Source organism: Schistocerca nitens, chromosome 10, assembly GCF_023898315.1.
Source record: "Schistocerca nitens isolate TAMUIC-IGC-003100 chromosome 10, iqSchNite1.1, whole genome shotgun sequence".
Taxonomy (NCBI): Eukaryota; Metazoa; Arthropoda; class Insecta; order Orthoptera; family Acrididae; genus Schistocerca; species Schistocerca nitens.
The window spans coordinates 114,974,470-114,997,730 of NC_064623.1; the positions used below are offsets into that span (position 1 = coordinate 114,974,470).

General features: G+C 43.4%; 1 protein-coding gene across 1 annotated transcript in view; it reads right to left on the reverse strand.

Annotated features, from left to right (window-relative positions):
* The window catches only part of LOC126210232 (symplekin), a 114,273-nt gene that overhangs the window by 49,914 nt on the left and 41,098 nt on the right, over window positions 1-23,261 (reverse strand). The window contains exons 9-12 of the mRNA XM_049939420.1: window positions 13,042-13,203; window positions 8,063-8,197; window positions 6,737-6,938; window positions 2,037-2,247 (exon numbers count right to left, since the gene is read on the reverse strand). Of these exons, the coding sequence (XP_049795377.1) occupies window positions 2,037-2,247; window positions 6,737-6,938; window positions 8,063-8,197; window positions 13,042-13,203 (710 nt within the window). The remainder of the gene's footprint in view (window positions 1-2,036; window positions 2,248-6,736; window positions 6,939-8,062; window positions 8,198-13,041; window positions 13,204-23,261) is intronic.

Consider the following 23,261-nt stretch of genomic DNA (forward strand, 5'->3'; position numbering starts at 1 on the left):
AGTGGAAAAAATAATTACACTGATATTGCTTAACAAAGAATATTTATCACAAGTATTGTACTGAAACTTTAGATTTCTTGGTGGTATATAAAGATTCCATGAAATACTATATAAAGGAAAGCTGCCACAGTCTCTCTCTCTATGATCGCTTGTCTTTCTTATCTTATTGCTTAGCTCTTGTGTTGTCTTGTGCTCGTTGCTCTGTATGTCATTCAATGTATAGAGGCTTGCTGTCTCTTCATGTAACTTGAATTATCATTAAATAATAGTTATCAGAGTTGAATTTTAAAAATTTATTTTTGCTTTGGAACTGAAACCTTTTCCTCCCCTTACCATTTACATAAATGTGGCCAATGCTTTGTACGGGTGGAAGCTTATGTGGTATTTCAATGTAATTCCAAAAGTAGCTTAAAATTACTTTTAACTTCTCGCACTCTACATTCTGAACAACCTGCACGTTAAAGTTATTCACAAAATCTGATTTTCAGTTAACACAGCACAGTTATCTTTGATTGCTGTAATCTATCTTTACGTAAAACCACACTAGCAGAAGTTTGGATCAACTCTGATTTGAGCCTGACAAAGTAATATTTCCGAATTTAAAAAATTTTAAATTTATTTTGAGCCAGAAAGCAAATTTTTAATAGCCATACCAGAGATAATTTTTGTAGCAGTAAAATACTCACGTATCTATGATGATATATGATAATTCCTACCATCGTGATACTTTCACTTTATGTAAAGGATATATTTGATGGGAAAATTCCGCTATCAAGTGTAGGAAGAGAAATTTATAATAATAAAAGGTATTTATTTGTGCTATCCTAATAATTGTTTAGAGAGATATTTTCTCAATTTCCCATAGTAAAATCACTCTAGTCACAAGAAAACAAGGGTAGGGTCTGGTTTATTGGCTAACAGCATGACACTTCTCCTATTTGTCTCTCCCTATACCCAGTCTGACGAAAGGTAACATCGAGGTGATATAGCTCAGCTGAAAAACCTTCTGGGTCTGATATGATAAATCAAGGTATGAAGTACTATTTCACACTGAGCCGGATGGTGACAATTACTAGCCTGTATGTACAAATCAGTGTGGGTTTGCTTCTTACAAACTGGCATGTTGCTATGTACCCTCCCCTTCCCCCTGACCAACACAAGGAAGGTAAAGTAGCCGTCTTTTTCCACCTCCATTGTGAAGCAAATATTTAGGTTGTCTGAATTCAGGTGTCTCAAAAAGCTGTTTGAGTTGTCACTTCCGTAAGGCCAACAACAAAAGCATCAACCGCATATCTAAGAAAACACACAAGTTTTAATGTCATCAGGCAAAGAGCATTTTCCTTAAAATCTTCCACAGGAAGATTTGCAGTAGTAGATGACAAAGGGCTCCCCATTGCAACTCTTTCTGTCTGCTCATAGAACTTTCTGGTGGAATGTAATATCTTCTGATCTGACAACTTTATGATCAATAATATTTCTTAAAAGTAAGCTATTAGATAGATCATTTTATGTTAAAAACACTCATGTTTTAGCATATAAAATTAGTTTCATACTTCTAAATCAGACATATGTTCCTGATACAATATTATGATAACGATAGTTGCTACTCACCATATACCCGAGAGGCCGAGTTGCAGACAGACACAACTAAAAGACTGTCAGAAAACTAGCTTTCAGCCAACAAGGCCTGTACACACACACGCACACACGCACACACGCACACACACACACACACACACACACACACACAGAGGCAACAGTCTCTGGCAGCTTCTGAGACTGTGGTTGTGTGTGTGTGTTTTTTTTGCCTATTTTCGACAAAGACCTCCAAGTCTAGCTTTGTTGTAATACCTCTATTCCACTCTTTCATATTAAATCAGCCTCCTATCCTTTGTTGTAAATACCTGTGGTGAATTGTATTCTCAAACAACTGGTGTATTATCACAGATGGAATGACATGAAAAAGTCAGCAATATGAGCCACTACTACAAAGTATTAAAGACTGTAGGATAAGAAAACTGTTGGCAGAAACTCACGAGCCATCTTTGCCTTCCTGGCCTGGGCGATCACCAAGCGACTTCACCAGAGAACACAAAAGCTTGTCGTACCGATACTCGGGTGTCTCCTCACGTTTTATAAATGGTGGCAGGCGGCTAAAGCCCTGCATGAAGCTGTACTCTTCATAAAGCCACGCAAATGCCAGGTCTATCCTACCTCTGATGTCTTCGAGGAGGAATTCCAGTACAACTGTAAATAATCAAACACAGGAATATTTCAGACACGAAGAGTCTATTACAAAGAATCAAATCACACTTTAAGGCATGTAGACTGAGTGCGATAATAGATGGAAAATACTATAAATACAGGGTTATTGTAAATGATGGCACTATTTTCAAAAACTCATATGCATTCAAGTACAAATCCAAAATGAAGATACTTTATATCAATGAAAAGAGGAAGTTTCAAAGTTTTTGGCAGTCGGTGATGGCTTCAGAAGTGGCTGTAGAGTTTGTGTGGCAATAGGAAGCTGTTTACATTCCGCCTCTACCAACCACTCTGAACAATCTGTGGAATCTGATTACTGTTGCCTTGAACTCAGTAATGGCAAATACGCTTCTGTGTGTATGGCTACTGTGTCGATGTTTTCCATGCAGCTAACGGTGGCCACATTGAACATTTATCACATCTCTAATTATCAAATAATTATTAAAACTAATTAATTACAAACTATCAAATTTATTAAACTGATATTAAACATTATGAAAAAAAATACTTTTGAACTTCCTCTTTTTGTTAATATAAATCTTGTTCATTTTGGATTTATACTTGAATAAATACGAAGTTTTGAAAATGGGGGGGAGAGGGAGGGGAGAGAGGGGGGGAGAGAGAGGGGGGAAGAGAGGGGGGAGAGAGGGGGGAAGAGAGGGGGGAGAGAGGGGGGAAGAGAGGGGGGAAGAGAGGGGGGAAGAGAGGGGGGAGAGAGGGGGGAGAGGGAGGGGGGAGAGAGAGGGGGGGGGAGGGGAGAGAGCGGGGGGGGAGAGAGGGGGAAGGGAGAGGGAGAGGGGGGAAGGGAGAGGGAGAGGGGGGAAGGGAGAGGGAGAGGGGGAAGGGAGAGGGAGAGGGGGGAAGGGAGAGGGAGAGGGGGGAAGGGAGAGGGAGAGGGGGGAAGGGAGAGGGAGAGGAGGGAAGGGAGAGGGAGAGGGGGGAAGGGAGAGGGGGAAGCAAGAGAGAGAGAGAGGGGGGAAGCGAGAGAGAGAGAGAGGGGGGAAGCGAGAGAGAGAGAGAGAGGGGGGGGAAGCGAGAGAGAGAGAGAGAGGGGGGGAAGCGAGAGAGAGAGAGGGGGGGGGGAAGCGAGAGAGAGAGAGAGGGGGGGAAGCGAGAGAGAGAGAGAGGGGGGGGGGAAGCGAGAGAGAGAGGGGGGGGAAGCGAGAGAGAGAGAGAGAGGGGGGGGAAGCGAGAGAGAGAGAGAGGGGGGGGAAGCGAGAGAGAGAGAGAGGGGGGGGGAAGCGAGAGAGAGAGAGGGGGGGAAGCGAGAGAGAGAGAGGGGGGGGAGGGAGACAGAGGGGGGGAGGGAGACAGAGGGGGGAAGGGAGACAGAGGGGGGAAGGGAGACAGAGGGGGGAAGGGAGACAGAGGGGGGAAGGGAGACAGAGGGGGGAAGGGAGACAGAGGGGGGAAGGGAGACAGAGGGGGGAAGGGAGACAGAGGGGGGAAGGGAGACAGAGGGGGGAAGGGAGACAGAGGGGGGAAGGGAGACAGAGGGGGGAAGGGAGACAGAGGGGGGAAGGGAGACAGAGGGGGGGAAGGGAGACAGAGGGGGGAAGGGAGAGAGGGGGGGAGGGGAGAGAGGGGGAAGGCAGAGAGGGGGGGAAGGGAGAGAGAGGGGGAAAGAGGAGGGAGAGTGGGGGAAAGAGATGAGGCAGAGAGGAGGGAGAGAGGTGGCAGAGTGTGGAGGGGGGAAGGAGAGGGTGCGTGAGAGAAGGAGGGGGGGCGGCCGTGAAGGAGGGGGGGGCGGCCGTGAAGGAGGGGGGGGCGGCCGTGAAGGAGGGGGGGCGGCCGTGAAGGAGGGGGGGGCGGCCGTGAAGGAGGGGGGCGGCCGCGAAGGAGGGGGGCGGCCGCGAAGGAGGGGGGCGGCCGCGAAGGAGGGGGGCGGCCGCGAAGGAGGGGGGCGGCCGCGAAGGAGGGGGGCGGCCGCGAAGGAGGGGGGCGGCCGCGAAGGAGGGGGGCGGCCGCGAAGGAGGGGGGCGGCCGCGAAGGAGGGGGGCGGCCGCGAAGGAGGGGGGGCGGCCGCGAAGGAGGGGGGGCGGCCGCGAAGGAGGGGGGGCGGCCGCGAAGGAGGGGGGGCGGCCGCGAAGGAGGGGGGCGGCCGCGAAGGAGGGGGGCGGCCGCGAAGGAGGGGGGCGGCCGCGAAGGAGGGGGGCGGCCGCGAAGGAGGGGGGCGGCCGCGAAGGAGGGGGGCGGCCGCGAAGGAGGGGGGCGGCCGCGAAGGAGGGGGGCGGCCGCGAAGGAGGGGGGCGGCCGCGAAGGAGGGGGGCGGCCGCGAAGGAGGGGGGCGGCCGCGAAGGAGGGGGGCGGCCGCGAAGGAGGGGGGCGGCCGCGAAGGAGGGGGGCGGCCGCGAAGGAGGGGGGCGGCCGCGAAGGAGGGGGGCGGCCGCGAAGGAGGGGGGCGGCCGCGAAGGAGGGGGGCGGCCGCGAAGGAGGGGGGCGGCCGCGAAGGAGGGGGGCGGCCGCGAAGGAGGGGGGCGGCCGCGAAGGAGGGGGGCGGCCGCGAAGGAGGGGGGCGGCCGCGAAGGAGGGGGGCGGCCGCGAAGGAGGGGGGCGGCCGCGAAGGAGGGGGGCGGCCGCGAAGGAGGGGGGCGGCCGCGAAGGAGGGGGGCGGCCGCGAAGGAGGGGGGCGGCCGCGAAGGAGGGGGGCGGCCGCGAAGGAGGGGGGCGGCCGCGAAGGAGGGGGGCGGCCGCGAAGGAGGGGGGCGGCCGCGAAGGAGGGGGGCGGCCGCGAAGGAGGGGGGCGGCCGCGAAGGAGGGGGGCGGCCGCGAAGGAGGGGGGCGGCCGCGAAGGAGGGGGGCGGCCGCGAAGGAGGGGGGCGGCCGCGAAGGAGGGGGGCGGCCGCGAAGGAGGGGGGCGGCCGCGAAGGAGGGGGGCGGCCGCGAAGGAGGGGGGCGGCCGCGAAGGAGGGGGGCGGCCGCGAAGGAGGGGGGCGGCCGCGAAGGAGGGGGGCGGCCGCGAAGGAGGGGGGCGGCCGCGAAGGAGGGGGGCGGCCGCGAAGGAGGGGGGCGGCCGCGAAGGAGGGGGGCGGCCGCGAAGGAGGGGGGCGGCCGCGAAGGAGGGGGGCGGCCGCGAAGGAGGGGGGCGGCCGCGAAGGAGGGGGGCGGCCGCGAAGGAGGGGGGCGGCCGCGAAGGAGGGGGGCGGCCGCGAAGGAGGGGGGCGGCCGCGAAGGAGGGGGGCGGCCGCGAAGGAGGGGGGCGGCCGCGAAGGAGGGGGGCGGCCGCGAAGGAGGGGGGCGGCCGCGAAGGAGGGGGGCGGCCGCGAAGGAGGGGGGCGGCCGCGAAGGAGGGGGGCGGCCGCGAAGGAGGGGGGCGGCCGCGAAGGAGGGGGGCGGCCGCGAAGGAGGGGGGCGGCCGCGAAGGAGGGGGGCGGCCGCGAAGGAGGGGGGCGGCCGCGAAGGAGGGGGGCGGCCGCGAAGGAGGGGGGCGGCCGCGAAGGAGGGGGGCGGCCGCGAAGGAGGGGGGCGGCCGCGAAGGAGGGGGGCGGCCGCGAAGGAGGGGGGCGGCCGCGAAGGAGGGGGGCGGCCGCGAAGGAGGGGGGCGGCCGCGAAGGAGGGGGGCGGCCGCGAAGGAGGGGGGCGGCCGTGAAGGTGGGGGGCGGCCGTGAAGGTGGGGGGCGGCCGTGAAGGTGGGGGGCGGCCGTGAAGGTGGGGGGCGGCCGTGAAGGAGGGGGGCGGCCGTGAAGGAGGGGGGCGGCCGTGAAGGAGGGGGGCGGCCGTGAAGGAGGGGGGCGGCCGTGAAGGAGGGGGGCGGCCGTGAAGGAGGGGGGCGGCCGTGAAGGAGGGGGGCGGCCGTGAAGGAGGGGGGCGGCCGTGAAGGAGGGGGGCGGCCGTGAAGGAGGGGGGCGGCCGTGAAGGAGGGGGGCGGCCGTGAAGGAGGGGGGCGGCCGTGAAGGAGGGGGGCGGCCGTGAAGGAGGGGGGCGGCCGTGAAGGAGGGGGGCGGCCGTGAAGGAGGGGGGCGGGAGGGCGGAGGGGAGTGAGAGGGGGAGCGAGAATGGTGAGGGGAAGGGAGTGGTGGATGGGGAGGGGGAGGGAGAGAGGTTAGAAAGCTACAAGTCTCTTGGGGCTGTTAATCATTTCTGTACACCACACATCAATCAGCTACAAAAAAGTGCTTGTGTTCCCCATTTTTGTTTACTGCTTCCATCCTGATGATTTAGAAATTTCTACTGTTGGTGTCTTATGAACTTTGTCATTCTAATTTTAATCCCCCTCTCTTTACAATCTAGTCTTCTCCAGTTATTAACAATTGAGTATCAAAGTTTTACAATTTTCTTCTGTTAACAATGTACACTACTAATATTCATTTCTTTTGAAACCCTAATCAGTTTCACTCGAAGTCAATGGAGTATAGAAAGGCAGAGCAGAAATGCACATGTAATAGTAGATGTGTACAGTTGCTTAGGAAGCTGGTTATTGGTAACAATAAAATATTTGACCACTTAAAGCTATAATTTGCCCATGTCTCACCATCTCTAACATCAGTATTGAAAGTCACAGCAAGTGTAGAGATTATTTTGCTTCGGACAGGCATAACTCCGCCCACAGCTGCAGCACGTTCCGCCTTCAGAATGCGCTTCACGGCAGCCCGCATCATGTTTCCACGGGTCTCGGTCGTGAGAGGTTTTGTAATTTCAGACAGCTTCAGTGTGCGAACACGCTGCTTTGGAACCTACATTCGATAAAAATAAATTTCAAAAGAACACATACAATTAGAAGACATCTAAACATTAAACAAAAAAATACTAAGCCATTACTGGCTGTATAATAAACGTCTTAAGCAGAGTTCATGACAATGTATTGTAATAGAAAAGCTTTGAACACTGCCGTCTCTAACACTGCGCAGTGCCCTTCACAAATGTTTACTGTTGATATTCTGGCTGAAATCATCAATCAGAGTTTATTTTGTGAAACAGCGTGTGTCCTGCCTTTTTTAAATGTTTGCTTTTGTACTTTTATGACTTATTTATACCAATAGTACATCTAATCCATTATCTTAATAGTTTACTGTAGCCTTTATCTTATACTTTAGTACCTAAATTGCAGTAAAAGTGATACTTATGTCAGCCTCACTTCCATCATCAAAAGATTTATCACAGATTTACGAAGAGTACATAAGAGCAGTTCTGCTTTATATTACAGTGGGGTTACACATTTGAGGCAAGTATGAAGCACACTGGAATAGAATTGCCCCAGAGAGGGAACATCTGGGTTCAACAAGTCCACAAACAGTTGAAATCTGTCAGAATGATTACAGCACTTTGGTCAACTGTAAAATTTCAACTCATTTTCAAAAACCGCCTCCGCCTTCTTTTGCTTGATGCTGAAATCTAAAGAACTAGATGTAAATATCAATGCGCATTCACAAATGAGGCTCCATGTAAAGTGATGTAGAAGTAATTATTGTAATTATCAGTTTAAGTAGATTAGCACTAGTCAGTTTGTTGTCAGAATACTTTACAGAAGAATCCAACAGTGGTTGCTACCGTCTGTTACTGGATAACTTGAATTTATCTATGTCCCTGAAGGCTTTTCTACATGATGGGATTTGCAGAATATGATGTGTGAATGAATGAAAGAAGAATGAATGAACAAACGAACATACACTGAAGATTGGCACCCATGTCTTGTGCCATTTCTTGAGGAGAACTCGTTTCGGTTTTTATTTACTGTTGTTATAAAACGTACTCACAGTGTTTCTTGCAAGCCTTCTTCGATGGAACATGAGGACCAAAATCTCCAATCTTTGACGCAGTACAAACAGTTACCCAAACAGTGAGAATGAATTCAACTCACCTTCACAGTAACCATTCCAGACTGCTGAGAAGCTTTTGCCTGCTGCGTTTCTTTTTCCTTGTCCATCATCTCCGTCATCACCGAGGTGAGAGATGGCTTCACATCTTTTTCTAGGGGACCATCATCTATTTCCATCTGCAAGATCAAATGCTTCCTCAAATCTTACACAATAAAAGCAATTTTTTTGTTTGTTGATGATTTGACAATTCAATTTTGGATGCAATATTTCCACTGTTGTGCTAATTCTCTTTTTCGGGAGCTCCAAGCTGGGGTCTTAATGTGCATAAAAAGGAAATAATGTCAACAACACAAACTGGGAAATAACAGCAGCAATCCTCTCCAAAACCAGTGACATGTAAGGAACGGATGATATTAAGCAATTCACTAGGTGCACTTTAACAACAACTAGCTGGGGGAGGGGGGACCATCTGCAATGCCCAGGTATTAATTTTGACAATTTTCTATTAGACATGAAAACAAAAAATGAATGCTGCTAGTGTCGGGGATCTCCTTAAGTTGATTCAGCTGTAGAAGTGTCTTTGTAGTACTGGTATTAAAACATCATGCATTATGTGGCATTATTTCACGCATCTCTATGTTTATGACATCGTGTCTCCTGATCTGTGTCTACAATGATATAACTTTGTAGGTATACTCAGCAGCATGTTGGATACTGTCGGCAAAATGTGTTCCGAATAGAGTTAGTAACAAAGAAGTAATAAATTTAAACATCATGCACAATGTGGCAGTTTTTCACATATCTCAGTGTTTATGACGTCATATCTCCCAAACTACTATAGGTAGGTGATTCTTACCCCCACAGTGATTGTTGCCTGACAGCAAGCAATTTGTACAAAAAGTTTGGTTGAAATTGGTCCGGTGGTCTAGAAGGAGATGTGAACATACACACGCACATATACATAAATCAATTTTTATAGTTGTATGTGGATATTACATCAATCATTATGATGGGCGCCTCTCAACTTAAGATCCAAGTGTGCTGGCACCTATTCCAAACATCACCATCCATCCCCTTTTCCAATTACAGAAGAAGCATTTAGTTCAAGCGGTTGGGATTATTATTTACTGGTTTAAATATTTCCACCGCAAGTGTTAGATACTCTAAACTGTCATGGCCAGCTGTTCTGTTTCCTTGTAATCAATGTACTGTACATAATTACAGTGAGTGAGTGTGTGTGTGTGTGTGTGTGTTGGAGGGATTGTTTTTGGAGGTACGGACATCAAAAGAGAATTTCAAAGAGGAGAAGGCAATGAAGCAGCTGGAAATCAATGTTATGGGTTGATTTTAAGTGATCTATGTATTGCAAGATGCCAAGCCTTTACTTGTTCCCTGTAATAACAGTTGCCACTACAAAGTGGCTTCCAGAATGCTGAATTATGTCACAGTGTCCCACAATGTTATAGAATCTTCTAGCATGTTCTAGAATCTTCCAGACTGTCCTACACTGAGAATGTTCCATTATCCTGTTATGCTGGTGGTGGTATGCTCCATCGCAGAAGTGTGTATGCAGGCGACAACACGACACATGTGTCGTATTTTCAGAGATCGATTAGAATGGATAAAGGAAAAGTGAAAATGACAGAAAGTGAAATAAATTTAGTGAAAGTGAATTGTGTAAGAGAGTGAACAGTGTATTAAGTGAAATTTTAATGTGTTAAGTAAGATTAATATTTAACAGGGTTTCAATACATAAGAGAGACGATCTTGGCAGTGGTGAACTGAAAGGAGGAGACAGAACGCAAGAAACGAAAGAGATCACGAGTGAGAAGTGCATATATGTTCACAATCTAAAAGAATGAATAGACTGAGAGGAAACAGAGAAAAAATTAGAGAAGAAAATCGAGTGAGACACTCAGCAAACTGATGTAAAGTAAACGCTGAAGAAACAAGATTATGACGAACTAAGTAGGGGTGCAATGAGAAGTTCAAGAAAGGCAATCATCAGAAGACAAGAACAAGAACATTAGTGTACAAGACGTGCAAAGTAGAAGAAAGAGATTATAGTTTGGCAGACAGATCATTCCATTATGATCCCACTTAAGCATACAACAGACACTAACATGTTGTCTTGATAAATGGATCAAGTGTGTCAGTTCCATGGCACTAGGAATGTCATTAGAGAAACACCATGAATGTGTTGCATGAGTGGGAAAATTTGACTGGCACCAATAGAGGTGCCACTACCAGAATTACAGTCTGACTTCAGAAATTCCAGAATAAAAAAAGACAAATTCTGCAATGTTCAAAAGTATATAAAGCTTGTTTTGAAATATCATCATTTGCTGCTTCGTCCATAAGCAGTGAAGAACATCAATTTAGTCCTGTGTGTTTTCAATTACAGTATGCCAGAGGTGGGGGGGGGGGGTCATATGAATGCCAAATGAATCTTATCAATTTTTGCAAGTGTATTTCATTGGCAACAAACAAACAGAAGTTCCAGAGTTCTCTTTAACATTCTCTAATATTATTTATGAAAGTTCTGGATGTTTTAGAATATTCTCGAATGTTCTCTGTGTTCTATAAAGAAATAGTGAGTGAGTGACAGTAAACTATATTTCAAATTAAGTTATTGTTGAATAATTATGTGGATTTAAGAGCACTTAAAAGTATTTTTGGGCATTCAAGAGTACTTGTGAGTGACAAATATCAGTTTTATGATTTTTTTAATAGTTAATTTTACAATGTTCTCAAATGTTTTCTAGTGATCTGGAACGTTTTCAGAAAAATAGAGGAACATAATGACCAAGTGAAGTGGGTCTTTATCAGCTGCTTTAAATAATAATAAAGGAAATGGGTTGCAATTTTTACATTAAGTACAACGTACAGGCATTGTCATTTAGTACAACAATTCACATGAACACTCTCAAAGCCATTTGCTATTGAAATATAAGATACTACTTTCTTAATACAGTTCTGCAAAGTGCACATTCTTACACACTTCAATTGCACATTATATATGGCCTATGCAGCATGAACCAGAACTTCAATGACAAACTTTCAGTAGTTTGGACCAAAACAAGAAAGAAATATCTAGGGAAGATGGGCTCTAAAATGCACACCTTAAGAGCTATGAGCACTTTTACAGTAGATGATGTGTTTCACAACAGTAAAAAAATATATCTTTTTAACTTAAGTTTTTGTTTTAAAGCAAAGTCCATTTTCGGCAATCATGTAAGAGGTCAAAATGTTCAAAATTATGACATGCAAATTATACAGAAAGAAGAAGTGTAAGTGTGGAAGACATTGCACACTACATGGAAAATACAAAACCTTTCAGCTTTACTCAGATGATACATAACTGATTTTTTGCAAAAGACAGCAACTTGCACAAGCAGTTCAATTTCCACATCAACAACACACAGTGGTGTATTGCTGACATTACTATAGTAATACCATGTCTTATCAAATTTACATAAATGAACATTATCACTGCTTCACAATAGCACCAGAATAAAACATTTATTTGTACAGATATGTTCAGAATGCTACTGGAAACCAATGTAACCAATTTTTTTTTCCAAGTGAATAAAAAAAAATTAATCTAACACCCTGCATGGACAATAGAGTGAATGGAGAACCCAACAAGTTAATAGCTAAATATCATGACAATTCTGCATAAAGCACTGTTTACAAACAAAAGCAGTAGCTAATGTTGAACATCATTTGTAAAAAATTTATTCAAAATACATTTCACACACTTATTTGTATACATTATTTTCATTAATGCACTGCAAGTTAATGCTAGAAAATGTGTCTCCCCGAAACAGGAAAGTCTTAACACTTGCAACTGCAAACTGCCAAAGCAAAAGATATTATTTAATTGTTTTCAACATACAATGAAACTATTTTTAGACATGAGAGATACAATAGTGGTCTTTGTTGACTTTAACAAAGCCTACATTTGGTCGATTGGGGAGTATCGTTTGACATTTTGACAGAATTCATAGTGGACCCAAAACAAAGGAAATTATCATCCAAACTAACACAAACACACTAAAAATCAAAATTCATGGCAGGGCTCTCCAAAGAGTTTTAATTTAAAACTGGGGTCTGACACGGCCTCTCCTCAATTGTGTGTCAGAGAATGTCATCCAAGAATGGGGAAAGTAAATAGCTGGGAAAGAGTTACCAAACAAAGTTCGCAATGAAGATTGAAAGAACAGTGTTAGAGTAAAATGCCTTGCATTGGACGATGATCTGGTAATACTGTCAAGAAACACAGAGATAGCTGTGAACAAACAAACATTCTTAAGGAACAAGCAGAAAAAGCTGGCCTCCAGATTTCTGTCAAACATAAATGACATCTGAACAATGTTTTATCTCCTAACAACCAAGTATGGTGAAACAGAAAAAAGTGGACAGTTTTAGATACCTCAGTGAAATAAGACACATGGAAACTATTTAAAGATAAGCTGACAACAGCAGGAGAGAGAAGACGGGTGCCAGTTTACATATAGGACAAGCATCCTATACAAGAAAAGGACAATCTTGAGAAAAGCTAAATTCAGGTACTGTAACACAATGATCAAAGCAGAATGTATATATGCAAATGAATATGTCAGAATAATGGGAAATGATGGAATGAGAGAAGCCAAGAAGTTTGAGCACAAGTTCCTGTGGTAAATAATAAGTCCTAAGGAAATGGACTTACAGTGCGAGCTGCAGAAGAGGAAAGGGATAATAGCCAGCAGATGAAATTGTTAAGAATTAATGCTCTATCGACAAATGTTCAGGATGTATGCAGCCTGACAAACAAAGCATATTTTTTAAGTATTGGAGAGCAGCTCTGTAGTCTCTGTTGGGAGGGGGGAGGGGAGTAAGCTTCCAGAAATTCCTTACAATTACTTGTCCTGATGCTTACTGAGTGGAGTGACAAAGTGAACCCACACAAAACAAATGAATTTAATATCCACAGTTAAGGAGGAAGATAACAGTAACTGTCATTTAGCTACTGTACCTTAGGCTGTTTACTATGGCCCCCATTGGGATCCATTCCTGCGTCGCACAGCAGCTGGGCGAGCATGCGGCACAGCATTTTGATTTGCACAGGTGAGCCTGCATTCGGGATAGGTTTGTACTCGGCACAGAATGATGGTGGAACAGCATCGGGCAGCTTCATCTGGAACAGAAAAGCGACACATTTAATGCATGAAAATTACGTAATAATTCTATTAAAGGAAAATCAATTTTGGAAAACTGTAAATTACTAATGCTCGATTGTATAAATGAGAATTTTGATCTTAGTTCAGAAAATTAACCCAGTTCACAAATCTGCTGTCATCAATTGAGTGTGATCTAAGGTCTATCTAAATTAACAGGAGATGCACTAAGATACACCACAAAATCTACTACTATCACATCTATTGAGCTTCAAGTGCAGATATTAGTGTTATGACACACACACACACACACACACACACACACACACACACACACACACACACACACACACACACACACACACACACACACACACACAGCGTTTATTACTGAAGGTTTTGTGTTGTACAGGAGGAAGAAAACAAGCAGAAGAAAATTCTCAAATTTCTCTGCTGGACTCAATGTCAGGTAAACCACTGTCTCTGCACCTCTAACCAAAAGTTTACCCTTCCTCCATCCTGTCACTCCCTCCAAATTCACATCCCCATAATGCCTTCAGTGAGTGGTGCTTCCTACCAGCTGCTATGATCATGCCGGCCCATATAACTACCACTCCTCCGAGTTGCTAGCTACCAACCTCCACTCCCTCTCCCATATCACTTCACACTGCCCCCACAGCAACCAGTTCACCTGCTGAAAAAATAGCATTGGCACTATTACTCCAGCCAGCCAGCACCACGTAGGGGCATACGCGCACCGTGCGAGCACTCTTATACAGGGTGGTCCATTGATAGTCACCGGGCCAAATATCTCACGAAATAAGCATCAAACGAAAAAACTACAAAGAACGAAACTTGTCTAGCTTGAAATGGAAATCAGATGATGCTAAAGTTGGCCCGCTAGATGGTGCTGCCATAGGTCAAACAGATATCAACTGCATTTTTTTGGAACAGGAAGCTCCTTTTTTGTTACATATTTGTGTAGTATGTAAAGAAATACGTATGTTTTAGTTGGAACACCTTTTTTGCTCTGTGATAGATGGCACTGTAATAGTCACAAACATATAAGTATGCGGTATCACGTAACATTCCGCCACTGCAGACTGTATTTGCTTTGTGATACATTACCCATGTTACAATGCACCATTTACCAATTGCGGAAAAGGTCGATACCGTGTTGATGTATGGCTATTGTGATCAAAATGCCCAACAGGCGTGTGCTATGTATGCTGCTCGGTATCCTTGACGACATCATCCAAGTGTCCGGACCATTCGCTGGAAATTTACGTTATTTAAGGAAACAGGAAGTGTTCAGCCACGTGTGAAATGTCAACCACGACCTGCAACAAATGATGATGCCCAAGTAGGTGTTTTAGCTGCTGTCACAGCTAATCCACACCTCAGTAGCAGACAAATTGCGTGAGAATTGGTAATCTCAAAAACGTCGGTGTTGAGAATGCTACATCAACATCGATTGCACCTGTACCATATTTATAAGCACCAGGAATTGCATGGCGACGACTTTGAACGTTGTGTACAGTTCTGCCACTGGGCACAAGAGAAATTATGGGACAATGACAGATTTTTTGCACACATTCTATTATGCAACGAAGTGTCATTCACCAACAGCGGTAAAGTAAACCGGCGTAATATGCACTATTGGGCAACCGAAAATCCACGATGGCTGCGACAAGTGGAGCATCAGCGACCTTGGCGGGTTAATGTATGGTGCGGCATTATGAGAGGAAGGATAATTGGCCCCCATTTTATCGATGGCAATCGAAATGGTGCAATGTATGCTAATTTCCTACGTAATGTTCTACCAGTGTTACTACAAGACGTTTCACTGCATGACAGAATGGCGATGTTCTTCCAACATGACGGATCTCCGGCACATAGCTCGCGTGTAGTCGAAGCAGTATTGAATAGCTTATTTCATGACAAGTGGATTGGTTGTCGAAACACCATACCACGGCCTGCACGTTCACCAGATCTGACGTCCCTGGATTTCTTTCTGTGGGGAAAGTTGAAGGATATTTGTATTGATCCACCAACAATGGGTGACAGCATGCGTCAACGCACTGTCAATGCATGTGCGAACATTACGGAAGGCAAACTACTCGCTGTTTAGAGGAATGTCTTTACATGTATTGCCAAACGTGTTGTCGTCATCCTCCTTATAACCAATATTTTAGAGAATGTGTTGTTTGGCAGTTGATAATTTCATAGGTACCTGGGACTAACCATTCGGTAGTGAGGCAGAGCTGGTGGTGATGTGTTGTCACATCAGGCTATAAGAATTTTGCTGGGACGAAGTAAGGATACATGACATCACTGCCAGTAGATTTATGCTGCTTTATGCACAGAGGAAACTAGCAGATAGTGGCAGAGGTTTACGTCTGCATTGTCTGCTTAGGCAGAGATCTCTTCAACTCAAAGATTGGTTTGGCCACCAGTGATTTAATGGACACATCCTCTGAGATGTGGTATACTCTTGCCTTCCTCAGACCTTCAGATTTCTCTGGGATCTAACCGTAAGTCCAGCACACTACCACTGAACGCCTGAGAGAATTTCATATACTTATTGGCCAATAATCGTGTATGCTAATTGACTTAATATTTTTTTCCATCACTGTGTGTGTGTGTGTGTGTGTGTGTGTGTGTGTGTGTGTGTGTGTGTGTCATAGTGCTATAAGCAAGTAGTTGAAAATTTAATACAAACTGTGGAGTTGCTGCTACTGAGGCCTAGAGAGCATTTTTGTGAGACATTTGATCATCATTGGTTGCTGTGTAACACCGTACCCTCTACCATTCACCGAAAATACTTTATTTCACTTTCTAACTCTGCCACTAAGCGTCTATGCACTGCCTCAACGTTTTCACCTCAATTGCAAGTCACCTCCAAGAATTCTTACAGCAATATCCATTATTTGCATTGCCAATATTATCCTTATCCTAACTTTAAGAAAAATAATTCAGAATTGCAGCTGTGGGGGAGTGGTAAAAACAAATACTTTGTTTATCTATTTTCATCTTTTATTTACCCAAAATGTATTTATTTTTTTAGTGCCACTGCAGCAGATATCTACAAAATTTTACTATTCAAAATCAAGCATAATTAAGAGAAAATCTGAGATTAACATGTATACAATGTAGATTCCCATGTTCAGCTCAATCAATGTCTGTTTCTCTGCTGACTGAACTAGGCTGCTTCACACAAACAGCCCTAAGGGTACTGAAGGTAAGCTACTATGGCGGTAGCTACACAAATTATTATACAACCACATATATTCACGTAAATCCATTAGTTTGAAAATTGTATTGAAATAGTACTTAATGTTATCAGAAAGCAATAGAAATACTGACCTATGTATTTCTAAAATATTTAGTTTTAGAGAGGTTCTACATATCTTCTGATACTTCAGAACACTTTTGCTATTGTTAAAAATGTATATATGAATATTTTTTTTTTTTTTTTTTTTTTTTTAAATACAGATTTTCAGAAGGGCCATTTGTGGCATGCACATATTGTGGCTTGCAAGCTCCAATGAGAACTGTGAAGGAAATTGGCTGCCTTTTTCAATGGAACTGTTCTTTTTTTTATTTAAGGAAACCATAGAAAAAACTAATTTCGATAGCAAGATATGGATTTTAACTGCCATCCTGTGACTGTTATGCAAGGATGCAATATGTAACAAATGAAAATATTAACTTTATAATTACATAGAAAACAATGTAAAAGAACCTTGTCATGGACGTGCACGTGTAATTCTGTTAGAGAAAAAGAACAAGCTGGAAAGCTAGTGTGAATACTGATATCTGTTGTGTTTATATGCCATAGATCAGTCTACTATATGGGAACTTAATTCAGCATTTCAAGAATTTTCAGAGTCAATTTAATGAACACAGCAAAACAGTTGATGGGGGGAGGGGGGAATTGGAACAATGTACAAAGAAATAATGTGTGTGACAAAATAAAACATATGAGATCTGTGAGAAAAGTAAAGAGACAGTTTTTATCGTCTCTGTCAATCCTACTTATGGGACTGCGTTACTAAAGAGGCCATCGAAATCCGACTACAGGACGCTCTAATTAATAAAGACAGCGGCCTTCAATTTAGTTAGGCTTGGAACCCTGCATCAGCCTGGAGAGAAAGATGCAGTCCCAGAGATCGAGGACCGCCCCCGACGGCGGCAGCAGGGAGACTGCAGACTCCAGTTCAGAACCAGGCACCACTTCCCCCACCACCTCCTGTAGCTGCTGCGCCAGCCGCACCAAAGAACAGAGGGAGAGGAACAGTGGAGGGGGTAATGGCTATCATATATAGGGCGCAGAGAGGAACAGCACGGCATTCGTCAGGAACCACCTGAAGATGGCAGCGTGTACGTCTGCCGAAATATTGTGGAAAAATTACGACGCTACCCGGTCGGAGACCCGAGAACTGTTCAAATTGGAAATACGCCAGGAAAACTTCAGATCGCATGTCGTCATATTTTTTTTGAATGTTCTCCAGAGTCCCAAAATGATGTCCTTTTAAGGCATTTCTCAATTTCAGGAAAAGAGGAAATTCACAAGTGTTCATATCAGGTAAGAAAACAGGGAGGTGGGGGAAGCTGTGGAATATCAGGAATGCTTTTCGAGGTAAAAAATTCCATGATGGAGGTGGCTGTGAGACATGGGGTATTTTTATGATGCAGCATCCACTTTTCTGCAATATCTGGTCTCAATATCCACCCTTTTCCCTTGTAATACATTTGGCTGAGAGTTTGTTCTTATTGTTAAACATAGGTCTGATTTCACAACAGCACTACACATTCAATATTTTCATTGGTTTTTGACGGTGAAGGTTTCCTGAGTGAGGTTCATCTTCAATGTGTTGTTGGGCTTCCAAAAAAAATGATCTGTGCTGGCAAAAAACTTGTGCTCTTGATAAGGAATATTCCCCATAGGCCTGTCTCTACTTTTCAAAAGTAGCACTCAACTATTCCCCAAGCGAACACAAAACTTGATGCCATAACATTGCTCTAAATTCCACTGTTCCATTTTCATAACAAAATAAAAAAAAAATAAAAAAATAAATAAATAATTTCACTGATGGTGCTCTCAAAAAAAAAAAAAAAAAAAAAATCACATGATGCCCATATGAAGGTGAAACTGACTGAACATTGGGAAGGGACAAATAGATTGGTCTACACAAGTAGAACACAGCATTGCCAGATCACTCGCAGTTTTGTTAGTCTCATTACTTTTCTCACACACCTTGGAAACCAACAGTAAACAAAGAAAGAAGACGAATAAATACAGTATCTGTTTCTCTTGAAAAAATTCATCTATGGATTAAATAAGTTCTATCAAGTAAATATTTATTTTATTCTTAGACAGAGGATTGTTACTGTTCAGACTTAATGCCACATGGTAGAGAATTATGGGTGTTAATTCTACTGTACTGTATACTTTTTTATACCAGAAATAAATTGTTTAAGACATGAAAACATCAGCATTCCTTTTTGTGTTGTGATGGTGATTGATGAGACAAAACTGTTTTACAAAGAGAAGAATCTTGCATCATCATTCAAGAACATCAACACATAAGCATATAACACAATGATACAATATTAGTACACAGAGTTACCAGAATTTTACACAGATGGCTCCAAGAAGTGAAACTGTCCAGATGGCTGAATGCAGCCAAGGTTTTTTTTATTTTTATTTTTTTTTTTTAATCTCAACTGTATGATGTTCCCAGGTGTGGCTATTACCTAGATAGATAGCTAAGAAAACAGAGCAACATACATATTGCTCTTTTTGGCGTCTCTGAACCAAGAAATCTGACAATTTGTTAAAATATCGCTGTGTATGTGAGGATTTGCACACCATCACTGTATAATTACAGTAAAACCCTGAATTATTGAACCTTCTTTTAAGGAAATCCCACTTTTTATGAGTATTTCCAACAGTCTTGGCAAAATTCCCATAAGGATAACATTATTTCTTCCAGCTTTTAACAACCCCCCCCCCCCCCCTTTAAGAAAAAGTCTGCTTTTAAGGAATAGACGCGAAACATTTTGCAAATTGAAATCCAGTTTTTATGTAATTTCTAACATGTCGAATGGTTACAGATTTCTTTCAATTTCATTTCACACGGGTTATATCTACTGTTGTGTGACACAGTAAATAGTAAACGATTCAACCAGTTGACAGGCATGTAGATCGTAGTCAATAACTCTACTTCCCTTACAGTGATACCCGTAGATTTGTTGAAAGAATCTAATCAATTTCCATATGACGTGATGTCACAGTCATAAATATGAAGCATTAAAAGTGTAGTTGTTAGTTTATTGAATTGTCGAAGTTATGAACTTTACTTTTGTGGAGTTACGGTCTGCAAACAGAGAAAGAAGACTATCATCTGCAACGTCAATGACAATCTTAACATAAATATTTCACACATGGCGATGAAATACGATTACATGCCGTCTACATGCGTAGCATGTTCAAAAATAAGGAAGTGTTCCTAAATGTCAAAACTAACTATTCCTATTGATCCAGAAAGCAGGAATATTCGTACGTCTAAATTTAACGATTGGAAAATATTCTTCTGATGTAGTTTCAAGGATTGAGGACAGGAAGTATTCCTATATGTGGAAACATACTGCAAGAGAGTTCGTGAAATTGTTTTCAATACCGATACTGAAAATTTCAGTGGATCAACGGTTGGTTAAAAGTTTTTTATTTAAACACCATACTCTGTCATTCCGAAGTGTAAGTGGAGAAAGTGAGGCTCTGGTCATAAAAAGCATGTACTATTGGAAGATCATTACATTGCTAAGCGTTCTGATACATTTCCAATGCTGATGAAGCTAGTGACTTTTCTAGTTTACATACTACAAAATCATATTCCATTTAATGAGAAAATGCCACAAAGTTAAAAAATAAAATTAAAGAAAGGCTGCCTTTTCTATTAATTTCCAGGTGTTTCCAAAACATAAAAACCGTTATGTTTTAGTTGAGAGTACAACAGCAAACCCTGGAAACAACAGAAATCCTTATGAATTTCTCAAGCATTTAGACACCAAGACGCGTGCAGCAAGAAGGAATTGGACTTGTGCTCTGTACATTACAGGGTGACAATTTCTGAGAACTGTGAATGTTGTGTTCCTTCCTCTGAACTGCACAAGTCATCTGCAGCCTCTGGACCCCAGCATAATACAATTATAAGGACAAATACCGTGTAGCATACGCACAGAAATCAATTTTATTCTTTGAGAGGAAGGAAGTGATGAGACTCCGCCATGTACAGGGTACGAATGTGTCTGCTGCTGCCTAAAATTCTGTAACAACATACAATGTTGAACTGTTTCACAAAGGCTGGCTGCGGTATATAAGTTGCAGCTGAAGACAACGTTGTTCCAGAAGAAGGATGGAGGAGCAAAACTGACATTTGTGAAAATGTGAGTTTCCAGCACATTTGTGATGACAATGCTCTAAATTTCATGCCAGCAATTTATGCAAGTTATATGCTTATGAAGGTACAAAGATAGGAGCTGGCAGCGGCAGTGAAAAAGAAGAAGAAAAAATGACGGCTTTGCATCAAGTTTCACTGCTCTTATGAAATCAGTTGATACGGTCATGAATTTATTTTTCTCATAATGTAGATAAATAATTCTTACTTATATTAACAAGCTGAAGCTATGACACTCTACAGTATGCTAGAAGAACAAAACAAACATTACTTCTTTATTTAGAGAGGGGGAAAAAAGAAAAAGAATGTGGTCAGTGAAGAGTTTATTAATTTTCATCTACTGTGCTTAAATTTGTAGTGCATTATATTGGTAATTTTGTAATTAAATAGCAATTTTATCACCTAAACATGCTTGAATTGGAATTTTGGGTCACTCCATGTACCCTGGCAAAACCATGATCTAAGGAAAAAATATTTGGGTCCTCAGATTTGTTAAAAAGAGGTTTTACTGTATGTATAAACACCGAGTAAACACATTCCTGAAAAGATTTTAGGATCAAACAGAACACTGCTCTTTAGAGCTTAATGACATCTCACAACAATCTAATACTTCCTTGTGCTACTAAAGGGGGGTAAAGTATAACAGCCACAACTCTTAATTTTGTACTGGATGGAATTACAATCATCTACGTCACCAATATAATTTTCACGAAATCTAATATTTTATGGTGTTCATATCATCAGATCTGTGGTGCAAACAATACAAGAGAGAGGAAAAAAAATCCAACAATGTCGTGAATCTAATAACACGCACTTGTTCAAAACCATACAGAGTCTTAGGTCACCTATTACTACATCCTGGCAGACCATCGAGCCCAAACTGACAAGCTGTACAACATGGCACTATGTACACAATTTTGGTGGCCGGTGGCATTTATTACCGTATGTTTACAATGATACGCTGAACTGTTATTGACAAAGCTTACTGAAACTTTACTTATTTAACTGACATCATATAGATTTTCTTTTTATAAAAGAATATGAACCTTTTTTTAAATCAAAGATTCCATGACTTACCAAACGGGAAAGGGCTAGTAGATAGGCACAATAAAAACACACACAAATTTTCAAGCTTTCGCAACCCACGGTTGCTTCGTCAGGAAAGAGGGAAGGAGAGGGAAAGATGAAAGGATGTGGGTTTCCCTCTCCTTCCCTCTTTCATGACGAAGCAACCGTGAGTTGCTAAAGCTTGAAATTTTGTGTGTGTGTTTTTATTGTGCCTATCTACTAGCGCTTTCCCGTTTGGTAAGTCATGGAATCTTTGTTTTTAATATATTTTTCCCATGTGGCATGTTTCTTTCTATTTTATTTATATCAAGAATATGAACTTTTATTAACAACAAAATTACAAACAGTTCCATGTACACAGATTGTGAAAGACACCAGTATTGTAAGAGTCAATAACAAAAAAAGTATAGGAAGAGGGGAAGGCATTTTTATTACAATGAAAGTAACCATAAAAATTATGACTAATAATATATTCATTTCATAGCATCATGGTCATCAGTCATTCCATTAAGACAAAATATCAGTCACCAGTTGTTTTAAATCAGTTGCTAATACAACACTCCATCCGTACCATGAATAGCATGCAATGATCACAAATAACAACTTTGTTTACAACAATAATACATGACAAACCTTAACAACCTATTAAATGCAATAGTTCATGCCATCCTAATTACAATACAATTAGGGGAACTGTGAACTATGGCACCATAACAATAAAACCTTAGTAATAAAATTTGTAAAAATGTACACGGAAGGGAGCAAGAGACTGCATAATTAAATGCAACAAATAAGAAAACTATAAAAATATGGTGTGAAATTTCTTTGTTAATGACACCAGTGGGATGCTATCTCTGATCTCAATGAAACAACCAAACCCACCAATGTGAAAGACAACTGCACGTAACACCACACTAACGAAATGTGTAATGTTCAAAGCGTATTCAGGGAGACAACACCTGCATACATACTCCACCTACCATATGGTGCCTAGTTGAGTGTACCTCATACTGGTGCTAGTAACTTTCTTGTTCCACTCACAAATGGAGAGGGGGGGGGGGGGGGGAATCACTTTTCTATACACCTCCATACATGCCCTAATTTCTCGTTTTTGCGGTCCTTAATCCAAATGTACACAGGGGGTTGCAGTATATTCTATTGGTCAACAGTTGCAAATGCCATTTCTCTGAATTTTCTGACTAGTATTTCATGAAAAGAAGGTCTTCCTCCCTCCAGAGATTCATACGAGTTTATGAAGCCCCTCCAGAGCACTCGTGTTTATCAAGCCTATCGGTAACAAATCTAGCAGTATGCCTCTGAAATGGTTTGGCACCTTCATTTAATCTGACCTGGAAGGAATCCCAAACAGTCTAGCAGTACTCAAAAATAGGTCACACTAGTGCTACATACACAATGTCCTTTATAGGTGAGCTAAACTTTTCTAAAATTCTCTCAATAAGGTGAAGCTGGCTGTTTGCCTTCCCTACTGCCATTCCTATGTGCTCATTCCACTTATTGCTTTCCAACATTACACACAGATATCTAAT